General features: G+C 34.0%; 1 protein-coding gene across 1 annotated transcript; it reads right to left on the bottom strand.

Moving 5' to 3' along the window:
* Positions 1 to 1,792: 1,792 nt before the first annotated feature.
* LOC101742130 (VIP36-like protein) lies at positions 1,793 to 8,506 on the bottom strand. The gene is made up of 6 exons (XM_004933008.5): positions 8,177 to 8,506; positions 7,971 to 8,086; positions 6,648 to 6,845; positions 5,314 to 5,476; positions 4,660 to 4,826; positions 1,793 to 4,302 (listed from the first exon to the last, which is right to left on the bottom strand). Exons 1-6 carry the CDS (start codon positions 8,475 to 8,477, stop codon positions 4,090 to 4,092), a joined length of 1,158 nt encoding a protein of 385 aa, XP_004933065.2. The 5' UTR covers positions 8,478 to 8,506; the 3' UTR covers positions 1,793 to 4,089.
* Positions 8,507 to 14,785: the final 6,279 nt, after the last annotated feature.

The following is a 14,785-nucleotide window of genomic DNA, read 5'->3' as shown; positions in this document are numbered from 1 at the left end:
AATGGCGTCAAATCAAAATGTGATTTTTAAACTTTTTTTTTAACGGATTTTATGACCTGGTAACTAAGACTTTTACGTCATGTCTTATTTTAATTTATTCATAATTTTATGAAAAATGATACATGGAGTGTAATAAAATAAAATGAAGATGTTTAATTTGAGACATTAATCATCTGGGATGAAAATAAATGAAATGAAATGAGATGATATAGGATGAATATAATCTCAATAAAATGGTGGTCTTTTATTGAAACTTTTTCAGTGGACTTTTTGTAAGATCCCGAGAAGTTACGTCCAGCGGCTTTGTTTTATTTTCCCACATATGTGCACTTTCAAAGATACTAAATAGTTAACAAACCACCGTTATTAAACATTTAAACCTGAAGAAACACTAAGTAGACAAAATAAAGCAAATCACACCACTTCACTCCTCGCGTTCCCGCCAAAAAGTCCCATTTTTAGACTTTTTATTAGGTACTTTAGGTATAATCTTAATGTTACAACCAATCTTTCTTTTGGACTTATACTATCGTAGGATTAGATTTGTAATAGTTATATAATAGATATATAATAGACGTATATATCGTAGGACGTATATATCCTATATCGTAGGATAGTATCCTGCTTTTGAATAAACGGTGTCACAAGGTTTAATATTAGGTCAAACCAGATCGAATCCATTTGTAGATAATTTTTGAAGTCTGCTGGTTCTAAATCACTCATAATGTTCATATTTGCTAACATTCCGCACAGCAATAAATATTTCTTCACCGATATTCTTGTTTTTTTTTTGAGAAATTAAAACAAAAAACAAAAACAAAAATTTTGTTGTTTTCTAGACAATACTGGGGCCTTAAGTGTATAATCTATGACTGGGGCCATCCTCTTACACCGGCCACTGCATGTGAGTGGCACGAATACGGAAACCCGCAAGTGAGGGACGACATTTGCAAATGATTATGCAAAGTTTTCGCTACATTCGTGGTTTTCAAAGCTGTGTCGGTTTTTTAACAGACATCAAACCGCGCGAACCTCGAACCTTCGCGTAGTCTCCCACACATTCACTTGCTCAGTTGCGCCGATGATTGCGAATGTAACGGACGTATCGCCATTTTCATAGTTCGTGACGTCTACTGTGTAGCGTATCTTCATCAAAAGAAATCCCATAAAAACAGCATGGCTGTTAATGATGTCTGGGAAAGAATTCAAAACTCTTTTTCTTTTCAATGATCTATTGACGAATTAAAAAGGAGGAGAAATTCGTGAGACATTCGTAAAAAAGTGTAGGAGCAAGCGCAAACGGGTTCGCAAACTGAGTATGAGAACCCATTTGCACAGCCGCTAGGTTTGCGAATGAATGTTTGACGGCCCTTCACATGCGCGCAAACATTCGTACAATGTACGAATATTTGCGCGCATGTCAGTGGCCGGCATTACGCACACGACACGTCTTACTTCGTCACGTTTAAACTGACAATTGATTCAGTAACTGAATTTAGAAGTGTAATCAGAAGCTTCTAAATTTGCTTCTGAATTCAGTCGACTAAATTCAGCCAAATGTAATAAGCCTTTTAACTACCAATAACTAAACACCCACAACTAAAGATGCTCAAGTTCTTATGTGCAAAGAAACATAAAAATCGATAAATAATAATTTATGTACATACATTACAGGCCCATAGCCATAGCAAGATTGTATTTAAATTTCTAATTCAGTGTTTTCATTATTTTATTGACAGCTAGCTTGGCAAAAAACTTTTTAGTTTAATCGATTTTTCATAATAAGAGAATATAGTCTAACAATTTCTTTATTAAATATCAAAGCATAGGTACATACAACAAAAAGGATTTGTAATTTAACATTTATATTATAGCGGAGATGGCTTGAGTTAAACACTTAAAAAAACATTAAAATATAAAGTTCACTTATCTGCGATGCAGCAGCACGCGAACTAGTAATTATAAATTACATTACCTATCATAAATATATTTTATTTTTAATAGGAACAAAATAAACCTTACTGTATCAAATAAAACTCTTTTAGTGATGTTCAGTCAAGGAATGTCTTAATGAACTTTAACAAAAAAGTCGGGATAGGGATGTGAAACTATAGTTTACATGTGACATTATGTAATTTGGTAAGCTAACGTGTATCGTTATAAATATATGTACCTACTATTTGTCTTGGAAAAAGTATTAAAATCTGAAGGCTACAAATGAGTCGTCTATTATCAAAGGCGGCAATCTGTGCATTTGGACAACAAAATTTTATTGATATGTCAATACAGATTTATTTGAATATAATCGTCTCCTTCAAAGAATACGGTTCAAAACCTGCATTAAATAAAGGTTAATAGTTAACCTGTTATTTATCTAAGATGTCGTTCCGAAGAGTTTTGTGACTGCCGATGGAATACAAAGTCAATAATTCGTTTTTCTGATTTACCAATCATTGTCCAAAAGTCAGATTGCCGCCTTTGATAATAGTCGACTCAAATGCTCTGTACAATAAGTGTTTCGAAACAAATGTAGATATAATATATATATATATATATATATATGTAGAAGTCCAAATATGAAGCATTCAATTGGCGATCGTAAATTTTATTGCTTAGATGGGTGGACGAGCTCGCAGCCCACCTCGTGTTAAGTGGTTACTGGAGCCCATAGACATCTACAGCGTAAATGCGCCACCCACCTTGAGATATAAGTTCCAAGGTCTCAGGATAGTTACAACGGCTGCCCCACCTTTCAAACCGAAACGCATTACTGCTCACGGCAGAAATAGGCAGGGCGGTGGTACCTACCCGCGCGGACTCACAAGAGGTCCTACCACCAGTAAATATTTAAATACGTAATGCATTCTTTGTAATATTCTTTCTTTCAGTTTGTTTAGTTACTGTTGCAAGTAACCGAAAGGCCTTTCACATGCTCAGACCTAATCTGATAGTTATAAAAACTATTTTTATATTATGTAACTATCAATTACATTACAACTTTTGTTTTTTCTGTCTTTTTTACGCAATTTGTGTATATGATCGATACTACATTGGGCATGTTGTACTATTTCCAGGAAACAATATGCATGATAAAAAATCCCTTTTTTTTTAATGTAGACATTTATTTTCGTTAGAACGTTAATATCATACATAGTATTTCGAAGGATCACATCTAGATTCCAGTTTTGCAACTTGGTATACCAATGGAAGTGAAATTATAATAAGAAAATCAGTTGCAGACACATAAATCCAAGTATAGTGCTGTCCAAATTATGACCAGATTTAGTCCACATATAGATAATAACACAGCCCCTTTCTTAAAAAAATTGTTGGCAATATTTCGAAATTACAGACATTATTATTGATTCACATAAAAGTTATATGCTTTAGAATCACCAAACCATTCTCCTTTAAATTTTGTACTTGCATTGATTTATCTAGGACCCATATAACAATGCAATTTAAAAACACAAACATAATATTATCGCAGTCTATAGATTTTTAACAGAGTTGACTTTCATTCTACTATAATCACGAAACATTTAAATAGTAAAACAAAGTTACAAGTTACAAAACAAAGTTTTAGTAATAACGTGTATTTTTCAGTTACGTCTTACTAATAATTACAGTAATTAGATTGAAGAAGTCAAGAAATTTCAAGATTTAGTTTAAAAAACTATTTTATATCCTGGAAATATAAAGATCCTTGTTTCGTATAAAAATATAAATACCTTAAAAAATTTCACTTTGGACATTTCAATTTGTCATCATCACTGCCTGATACACTATTAAGCCTTCGTCAAACAGAACGCGTAATTAGCGCGCGTCAGAGCGCTACGCTATGACGCCGAGATGTGATGTACTACTGTGGTAACATACCGTCACACATATGTAGCGCGCATAGCGCTGGCGCTCTGTTTGACGGTATGTTACTATAGTATTACGACACATCGCGGCGTCATAGCGCGGCGTCAGTTTAGCGCTCTGACGCGCGCTAATTACGCGTTCTGTTTGACGAAGGCTTTAGTTAACACTAAACACGATTCATTAAATTCCATACTGTCACACTATAATCGAACAGCACTATCATCAATAAAGTCTTTTTCTGGACTGCTCTTGGCGTTTTTGGTACCACATGATACCGAGAACGACTAGCACAATGATTACAATGGCAACAAACATCATCCAGAGGAATGTTTTGATGCCTGACATGGCTGGCTTGGCGTCTTCGATGCGTTCGCGTGGTGCTTCGAATGAGGCTGCTGAAGGGATAATGTGAGATCTATCTTCGTCTTTTTTTTGCTAGAAAAAAATATTACGATATATTTTAGAAATAATACATGAACTTTCAATTCTGAAAATTATGAATATGCTTTTTTGTATCCCACAAAGTAATAACTAAAATAGAATTCAAGTTGAAGTATTAAGGGTCTACAAATTTTAAGAAATGCAGCAGATGGATTGTTATCATATAGGCAGGTTGTAGTTTGCTTTGTTTGCTAAGTTAAGAAATGTGAACAGTAAATAAGATGGCCTCTTATGAAAGAACAGATAATTTAGATTACGCTATTCTTTGCTTAACTATTAACTATTTATCATCAAATGTAGGAACAACTATTTCTTGTTTAATTTTATTATTTTATAAGTTAGGGTACTTACAGATTCAAGTAGATCAAGTTCAAACATTTTTATAGAGATAATGTCATGATTATCACTTAAGTCTCCAGTAGTGGCAGAGGCACCAAAGTAGTAACCAGTAGGCAACAGGACATTCTCCACTTTCAAACATTCCTTCCAGGCATTCTTGCCTTCCAAATCAGTTGATACTGAAAAAAAAGACAATAATGAACATTTTTCTTTTTGTGAATGTTTTTTTGTGTTTTTTTTTGTAAATGAATTTAATGTCATTCAATTATGTAATTTTTTACTGTTAGAGAAGCATATAACTTGTTTGATGTACAGTGGTCGACGAGTGGACGACGACGACGCAATGACACAAGCCCTGTAGACCGAATGGTAAACAGTCGACGTCGCCCTAAACACGTAATAACAGTCGACGTCGCCCTAAGCACGTCATTACGGATCCTCTTGATCTATTAATGGTGCTTTTAGGTACTTCAAGCACCAGTCACCTGTCCGGTCCGGAACCTGTCGCTTGCGACGAAGGGCTCGACGAGTAAATTAACCCACCAATTAACACAGCCCACTACAGTGATATATATACTTATGGATATACGAGTGTTTTGAGATACGAGCAAAGTTACGGAACGAATTAAACTCGTATATCGAGGTACCAATGTTTTGTTAACTCACCAATAAGTGTATCATCCCTATACACTATAGAAATATGTGAATCATGGTTGAAATTTCGAAACTTTGCTTCGCAGCCAGAGAGCTGAGTGTGGGTTCCATCACGATCGTGGTCGTAGTGGAGTGTTCCATTATTTACCATTGCTGATATGTATGGATGCTGGTGCTGTGAAAGTAGGAAAAGTTTGAAAAAATAATAATTTTAAAGCTATTGAAAGCAGTTAAAGATCCGGTCCTCCTGATGATGAATGGTCACTGTCATTCATGAACATCAACTAAGCCACTACCTAGACTCTCCAAAGACTTTCCTCAAAAGATTATTGTCAAGCCAGACAGTATGTGGACAAAAAAGATTTCTAGAATGCACTGTGAAAGAACACAGTGCTTCTTAGTATCAATTAGTTTTGCTCTAAGTAACTACTTATGGGGGTCTTGTGAGCTCATGAGAGTATGGTGACTCACAAGCCACCCAGTGTTGTGAAGCAACTTATGTGTATCAGTTTGAAGAGTGGGGCAGCCAATCTACTATAAAACTTATAGTTAGAACTCCTGTTTCAAAGTAGGTGTGACAATATTTACAGGTTGACTTCTATGGGTTGCGGTCAAGACTTAACATCAGGTAGGATGTACACCCATGTAAGCATTAAAATTTTAAGTAAAGCCAAACAGATGGTAAAGAAATATAAGAAATAGGACTAACCTTACTAGCACTAACCTTTTGTTAAGTAACTAAGCAATGACTCTACCGTGGAACTTGTTCATACTCTTGAAAGTAGTTTGTTTTAAACAATTATCACATTTTATATATTTATATAATTGGTATTAGTTGATTTATTAGAGTTTAGCACATTATACATATAATTGTAATTTGAGTATTTACCGATAAGAGTACATTTCGTGGCACTGCATGCGTAGGTATAAGCATTCTAATTATTTTTGGAGCTGCTAAGCAGCAATGTATTCAAGTTTAAAGTATACAATTGAAACTTAGACTTTGTGTTTCAAGGTGGGTGGTAGCATCAAATATCTGTAGGCTCCTGTAACTGATTAACACCAGGTGGGTTGTGAGATCATACACCCATTTAAACTTTAAAATTGTTTGACTTGACTGTTTCTTTTTATTGCCCTTGTAGCCTGAAGATCATTTAGCCCACCTGATGTTGGTTATTGTCGCTCATGGACATCAGCAGTGCCAGGGCAGAGCCAATACGCAGCCTATAGTTTTGAATTGACTGTATTGATGCATGAAGGTAGCAATTGATAAAATATATTATTTTGTAACACTATTACTTATATATAGTACTTTTGCAAATACCATATTTCATTGCATTACTCACATTATGAGCACCATTGTGGTTGCTGTATGTGTCGAGTATGATTGCTAAGCCATTGAAGTAGTCCTTACTGCCAAATACAGGGCCACTTTCCATTCTCTCTTTGACATACCATATTGCAAATCCATCACCAAATAGCTCTTTTCCTCGACCATGCACTTTGAATTGCACCTGCAGTTCCCAATTTCTAGTGTTACAGGGCTGCGAAAACAATAAAAAGTGATTTAAGCAAAAGTTTTGTTTCAAAATTATTCTGAACCAATAATTATAGGTTACATTATAACATTGGGTTATGTTCTTTATCTTAGTATATATATGTATATATATTTCTGTGCGTGTGCTTGTCAATAAACTCCTAAGCAGCTGGACTGATTTTAATGAAATTTTCTGTGTACCTTAAGGTGGATCCAAGAATGGTTTAGATTTACAAATCAGCCCGGCACATGATGCTGCAGTCAGTGTCTAGGTTATTTATCTTTTTTAGAAATAATTTATATAGCAAAACAACATTTGCTGGGCCAGCTAGTGATATGTAAAATGCCACATTGTTTAAATTATTCTGGAAATTGTAGCCAAAATATTCTTAAGGTGTAGAGTACTAGTGCGGGTACTTATTATCATTTTCATAAAAAAAGAGACCTGCCTGGTGTGAGTGCTTAATAATATACACAAATCACTGTACTAACAATTACTCAATATTTGTAATTAAGCTTGCAATTCAGTTCATTAAATAATAAAACAAGGTATGCCTTAGAATTATGGGTAAGAAAGCTGATTAATTAAAATGATATTTTTTTAGAAGTATATAATAAATGCACGCATATTAACTACAAATATTTTTACTGTTTAGCATTTTCATATTCATTTCAACATTGACTCATTGTTTGTTTTATTCTGAATACTACTCGCTCCTAGTTCTGTATTAATTATAGATCTCTTTGTTCCATTTTATGATTAAGATTTATAATAATTAATAGACATGACTGGCAACATTGTACCGCTGTGTTCAACTTTATTTTGCTGTGTTATTTACGTTACCGAAAAGAGCTACTGTTTTCTTCAAAGAATATAAAATTGTTTTTTATGGCAAATCATTTAAGAAATATGCGTAATAATCTTTGAAAAATTCACTGAAACTTTTGATAATTTATTAACGTTCTAAAATTTCACCAGTGAAGAAAAATTACTTAATTTAGAAGCGGTAATTAAATTAGTGTCATTATTGTTAATTAATTAGTTTGTGTTGGTATATCTCATGTTTTTATTACAGGCTTATCGCTCATTGTGTGTTTGTAGTGCCTAGGTAACAATGTAGGTAGAACTTACAACAGTATTCCATAGAGCACCAGCTTTTGATTGCAAATCGGGTGTTAGACGCACATAATTCGAGGTTACAATTGTACTACCTAAAAAATCCCAATATGGCAAGGACATTCCACTACCTGAAACGAAATAATTGAGTATTATTATATTATATTGACTCGCTTTTCAAGATCAAAGTGAGGTTGATGTCGGCAACCGAGGTCACTCACCTTGATAGGGTTTTGTCAGTGAATGCTCTCTTCTTATGTAGTCCCTTGTATTCCATTCTGCAAATATTGGGTTGAGAAATAACGTAGCGCAAAGGATTTGCACCCAGCTTATTCTCTGATGAATCATTGTTGAAAAGTCCAACTTCATCTTAGACAACGAAGAATGATGACAAATGTTAATGATACACTGCACACGCCAAATCGGACAATACTTCAGTGGACAAATCGTTGGAGAGCATAGATAATACACATAATGTTTAATTTTGTGTTGGAGAGTAGTAGAGACTAGAGAGTAGTACATCTAGTGTTGCCAATGAGACATCACACTCATGAGTAACGCGTTCAGTGTGCTTAGTGCGAGTTTTTGAAGTGAAACTTCCTTATCGGCGTTGGAAAAAAATTTACCGTCACATTTTTCGGTTACGCGTCACATTTTTCCGTTACGCGCCATCTGTTTTGTATTCATGTCTATGATAATAAAATCCTTTTGTTTAAACTTTATCTAATTTAACTTTTTTGTATTCATGTCTATGATAATAAAATCCTTTTGTTTAAACTTTATCTAATTTAACTTTATTTAACCAATTTCTAGAAAGTTGCATGTAGATCATTTTTCGAAAAATAAGGCCATAAACAAGTTTCACTTCTTACGTGTGTACACTAGTACACGCACACATTTTTTTTAACGTTCTCGATAGCGTAATAGTTAACTCAAATTTGTATGGAGTTGCAACGTTTGCCTACATTTACCGTTAAATGGGCGCTGTTCCAACTGCAAAACGAAATTGGAAGTGGATTGATCATATTATTATATCTGTTTATGATCTAACATTATTTGCTGTCGATCGAGATTAGTTTTTACAAATTAAAAATGAATATGTTCGTAAAAAGGCCGTTTGTCTGGTTTGGAGAGCTAAGTTTTATATTAATTTGCAAGGAAGATAAAGGTATTTTATATTATATCACAGATGGTAAATTAACCCCATCGATATTTTCTAGTCAGTCATCAAACGTCAATACAATCTCGAATGTGGTTGATCTACACAAAAATAATAGCAAATAAAGTATGATTAAATGAAGCGTATGTATTCTACTAATAAATAATACATATGCAGTGAATCCTAGAAACGCCAATCCTTAATTCATACTTTTGGTTTTATTCCGTTTACTTAGATTTTATTTATCATTTCTAAAAATTGTTCCAATATTAGATTTAGAACAAAGTCAATCTCACAAAATACCAAAAAAAAATTAAATCAAGCTTAATTAAGTTAAAAAGCAATGCATTTTAATTATCAAGAAGAATTGTAAAAGTTTTGAATCTGTTTCAACGCTCACCATGTTATATCTTTATATAATCGGTAGATTGACTTTTTCGGCAGGTTGGGGGTGATTAATCGCTTAGTATCCGTTAAAATGAGTACGTAAAGTGTGGGAAATGAAAAAATTGGCCGCAAGCGGTTTCTGGGATGCTTCTAAGAACCTTTCATTGAAATTTAGTAAATTCCTCTCATGTGAATGCTATATTGGTATATTTCATATAATAAGGTATCACTGCATTCCATTTAATTTCATTCTGTAATAATAATAGTTTTAGAGAAATCAATTTAATTTCTATCCGGCCCATTTTAATTTTCATAATCATTTTGCAAACTTTTAACAAGAAATTATTGACACACTGGTGAAAATATGGCTAAACGTGCCTAAATGACAAATGCCTAGAACATCACAATACTACTATTATCATCTGTAATATTTTGTGATAACTGTGTGATTACTACTAATGGAATTATTTCTCAAAAAACATCCACTTTTTAAATTCAACGCTGGCAACAATTACAACGGAAATTGTAATGATGAAAATGCAGACCGTACGCAGATAATATCCAAATGTTCCAAAATTTCCATGAACCAACTGTTAATTATTATCTCTTTGAATAGGTACTGTACAAATTACTCACAAAGTAAGTTAATCATTTTGTACACTTATCAACAGCGTACTACAATGAACATATATTTGGCTTATTAGTTCCACAAATAAAAGAAATAAGTCAATTGTCATAGTAGATAATTAAAAAAATTTACTATTATAACTTTGATTTAATCATAAAGAAATGCCTACATTTAAGTTTAAACACTAAAAATTTAAATGATGAAAATGACTATGTCTTAGATATATCTCATCAGATACAAGATGGCGCTGTACAACGTGACGCCTCAGTTGTTAGTGTTGAATGAATACATAGATTACACACAAATTTGAAGTTTTTTTCGTTTCTGACTTGAGTTGCGTGTGTACTCATGCAGTCTATTCTAAAATTCATAGATGTCGCTTGAATATAAAAAAATTAGGCTGTCTACATAGTACTAGTGTTTCGAGTCTTAAATATTAATACTAAGTATTAATACGTACTTAGTATGTTTCAATTATTAAATATTGGAATAAAAACAAGGTGTAATTTTGAAAGTAAATGGTCCATATTCAACGATCCGAAGCTCGGATTTTCTCCTGTGTTATGGATATCTTTAGGGCTAGCGTGAGGTAAACTGGGAGAAGCCTGTGTCCAGCAGATGTGAACTGCAGGCTGATGATAACGATGTTGATATAAGCTGAGTAAGAATTTAAAAAAAGCAAAAGTAGTCGTATACGATATGTTAAAATTACTTTTATGGATGACATCAATAATCACGAAAAATGAAATATTCAAAACGTCGTCAATATTAAAATGACAATAAAAAAATGCAAAATTGAACTATAAAAGTAGTGTAAAGTCTATGACTCGAAATACCGCGGCATTAGCGGTATAATTGCATCGTTCGACAGGTGTACAGGCAGTCTTCTTACCTTTGGTTAGGCTACGATCTACTCTGATGCTATAATCTATCTAATTCTATGAGAGCTTATCTTAACTTAACGTAGTTTATTTATATTAGTGAGAAAGGGCTAAGCAAAGTAAATTTCAAGCCATCGCCATCTACTTTATGTCCTGGTTCTCTTATGGATTTTTCGAAACTTTCACGAGCACTCACATAATGAATAACTAATAATTATGGTGTATAAATACTATGGTCTGGCCAAAATAAGGGTGCGGCGAACTTTCTCCTCGTGATGTATGCACCTACTTTCACTTGGTTTGCTACACAAACCTCTGTAAGGTCAAAACCGCGCTTGTGCGAGGGTCAACATTTGCCAACTTTTACCACGCTCCGTGTCGATTCAGTTTGCGTAGAAGTCCACAGTCATTATGGCATATTGTGCGCGGTATACAAAGGCTTTATATACTTTGGCGATGATAATATTTCGTTGAGATAACGTTCGTAAAAACGGTATTCTTATTTACAAAATAATTTGGATCGATTTTTGTAAAAATAATAATTGTAGTGGATTTAAATTTGTACTGTACTGTACAAATTTAAATCACTGTACAAAGTACTGAAACGCGAGTACACTCATTTGTGATTAAAGCGCATGTTGCTAGTTGCTGTTGATAGTACTGCAAAACCTTACCGGTCATGCAAACAATAACTGTCACAAGGATTAACCATAGATTACGTACGTTGATGCCGCTACCCACCTTGATCAAGATAAAATGGTAGCGTTACGGTTTGAAGGTTGTCAAACCGAAACGCATTACTGCTTTACGGTTGAAATAGTAATAGATATGTGGGGCGGACTCACAATACGCCTTACCACCGGTAATTACACAAATTATAATTTTTCTTGATTTTGGTTAAATTTATAATATACTAGCTGTATCCGTCCGCTTCGCTGGGCATTTAAAATGAACATTATTATTTCTCACCCCCACAAAAATTCTCATCATTAACGCCCCCGCAACTGGTGTAGGGAGTCCAACACTTATATAAATATTAGCCTATCCATTAAGTACATGTATTTTCTACATGGATACCAAGTTTCAAGTCAATCGGATGCATTTTTTACTAGCTTTTGCCCGTGACTTCGTCCGCGTGGAATAGTTCACAAAGAATGCTTTATTTTAGAACACATTTAGTTTGCATAACAAACGTTATAGTGAGCCAACTTTAGCATAAATATGTCGCGGACTTTTTTTTAGATGTTTTCAAGGAGAACAATTATTTTAGCGAAACTTTAACCGTTTCTACAGCGCACGCAGCGGAAGCTCTCAAAACCCGATTTTGAAACATCATTTATTGGTGCTCCGATTGTATTGGTCTTAGCATGATGTTATATAGCCTTATAGTCTTATAGCCTTCCTCAATAAATAGGCTACTGAAAGAATTTTTCAAATCGGACCAGTAGTTCCTGAGATTAGCGCGTTCAAATAAACAAAAAAACTCTTCAGTTTTATAATATTAGTATATATTTTAATCCAACAACAAAACTATTGGGAATAATTAATCGATAAATTATTTAGGGCTTCTACTTCGCAACGGCTCGACAACAGCTCTCTTAAAAATGCCTGGCCCCTAATAAATTATCAACTTGGCCCTGTTCATTACCCTTATCAAGCTCAATTCCGTGTTTTGCGAGCGCTATGACATGTCCTTCTTCAAACTCAGGCTTGTGGAGAGTATTAAGCGGTAGGCAGCGGCTTGGCTCTACCCCTGGCATTGCTGAAGTCCATGGGCGACGGTAACCACTCACCATCAGGTGGGCCGTATGCTCGTCTGCCTACAAGGGCAATAAAAAATAAAAAATTGGTCGTTCATGAGTTCGATCCTTTTGCAACCACCTTAATGCGTCCATATTGCTTTCCAAGAATCTTAATGACATTCCGCCGATACGATCAACTTTCGCGCGATCAACGCAAGCTTCCATCTTGTCTGTTTTCCTTCTAAGCCGGCGATTTTGTAAACACCGAGTCACGCAGTTCCGACTAATGTCACCACAATTTTATTTTCAAAATTGGATAGCTATAATTTTTTTGTTCAAATTTAAAGTTTCTCTTTTTAGTGGACATTCATAATCGGTTTAGTTAGGAGACTTATGGTATAACATAGTTTTAACAGGATGGATAATTCAATGGATATTTCAAAACGCTACAGAATTCTTAACAGTTATCTTTTCAATATCTTTTTGGTCTTAAAGCAATTGTCACATTGCCAAAGTAACTGTCTGCATTTTGGACATGTCTTATATATTATTAAATTTTTTATGCTCACATTTATTCGCTCTAAATCTTTTTACTTTATTACTACATACTTTAACCTTAAGTATTTCTATATAGGCTCGTCCAAATTTATGGTAACCCCAGTTCTGATAAATAGTTCGTATTATAGTCGTTTTGTCTGTCTGTCTGAGCCTCGGAAGTGAAAGTACTTATAGAAAGTTGAGGGAGCCTAGCGGCCATTTTGCTTTTAGACTAAGCTTCTAGAATGCAATAACTATATGCACTTTTGTGGTCAATTGCTCGCATATATTTTATGGTTCTTGGTGAAAATTATTTTCGTAAATCATTGATCAACGAACTAAAATTTTATTGAGGAAAGTAAATGTTGTGTTTTCAGTTTCATTCCTATATTAAAACTGATAATACTAACGGATGCTGCGTACTATTATTTTTGAAGATACTATTTAAGCGTGGAAATCACCGAACATATCCAGAGAACGAAACCAATTTATGGATTGTGCAACTATGTGAATATTAGCCTCCTAAAGCGAGCAGACAAAATTTAGATTTAGAGACAGAAAAGATATATCTATGTAGTATTGGTGGGTAGCATAATAAGACGAGAAAGTCGAGTTGTAAGTCGAGAAAATAATACATTTGTATCTAATTATTTACGCGTTCGAACACGCCGACGAAATTTAGTAAATAGTTAGTTAAGCTGTTTTGCGTACATTACTTTGATATTCCAAAAAAGACTGGTTATGCTCTAAATGCTTCGAGTCTTCTGAAGAACAAATTAAAAAGAAATCATAATTTTCTTGAACAATCCCCAACATTGACAGCTTTGACCCACTTTCGGTACATGCAATTTCAAATCTTCCCCTTACAGCAATACCGTCTAAAATTATCTGTGGGCCCTCAAAAAGTGAATGTTAATGTCAAGACCACGATAAAAATATCTAGGGAGAGTGTGAAGAGTAGATCACGGTCAAAATAGGCACTTTCACTGCTTTCTCTGACCCAAATATGAACGTTTGTGGTAGGTCAAGCGGGCGGCCTTCGAAATAACACTTTTGGTTTTATCTGTGACTTTCGTTAATCTATGCCACGGAAGAAAGTTATGAGTTTAGCTTTTAGGGCGTAAAAAGTGAAGGGAACGTACAAGGAAATAGGTCAGAAGGCATAATTACACGGAACAGGTTGAATCGTTCTTTGGAAGCAGTTCGTTCGTTTTGTATATATTTTTTGTGTAACATTTTTTTTTAGACCGAAATAGACTAAATAAAGGAAAATAACATATTTTTTTAAATAATTTGACATTTTAAGAATCTAACGAAATTAATTATTTGTCATATTTCAATTTGTTACTATCTTTTACTTACATTAGCGACTAATTTTATATATTTCTAATCATAAACGAATTTAATTTAATTAAAAAAAAACATTGGATATTTTATATGTAATTATAATGTAATAAAACGTAGACTATCTCGACATGTTTCCATTAAGCCTGTAT

The sequence above is a fragment of the Bombyx mori genome, chromosome 26 (assembly GCF_030269925.1).
Source record: "Bombyx mori chromosome 26, ASM3026992v2".
NCBI lineage: Eukaryota > Metazoa > Arthropoda > Insecta > Lepidoptera > Bombycidae > Bombyx > Bombyx mori.
Note: the sequence above shows the minus strand (reverse complement) of the source record. Positions and strands in the feature narration are given on the sequence as shown.

Excerpts from the sequence above, each read along its gene's own strand:
- LOC101742130 (XM_004933008.5), bottom strand. The coding sequence starts at position 8,477 with ATGTACTACTCTCTAGTCTCTACTACTCTCCAACACAAAATTAAACAT. Across the intron at positions 8,087-8,176 it reads ACTGACAAAACCCTATCAAG|GTAGTGGAATGTCCTTGCCA; the intron begins GTGAGTGACCTC and ends ATTTCGTTTCAG. Across the intron at positions 5,477-6,647 it reads ACCACAATGGTGCTCATAAT|CACCAGCATCCATACATATC; the intron begins GTGAGTAATGCA and ends CTACTTTCACAG.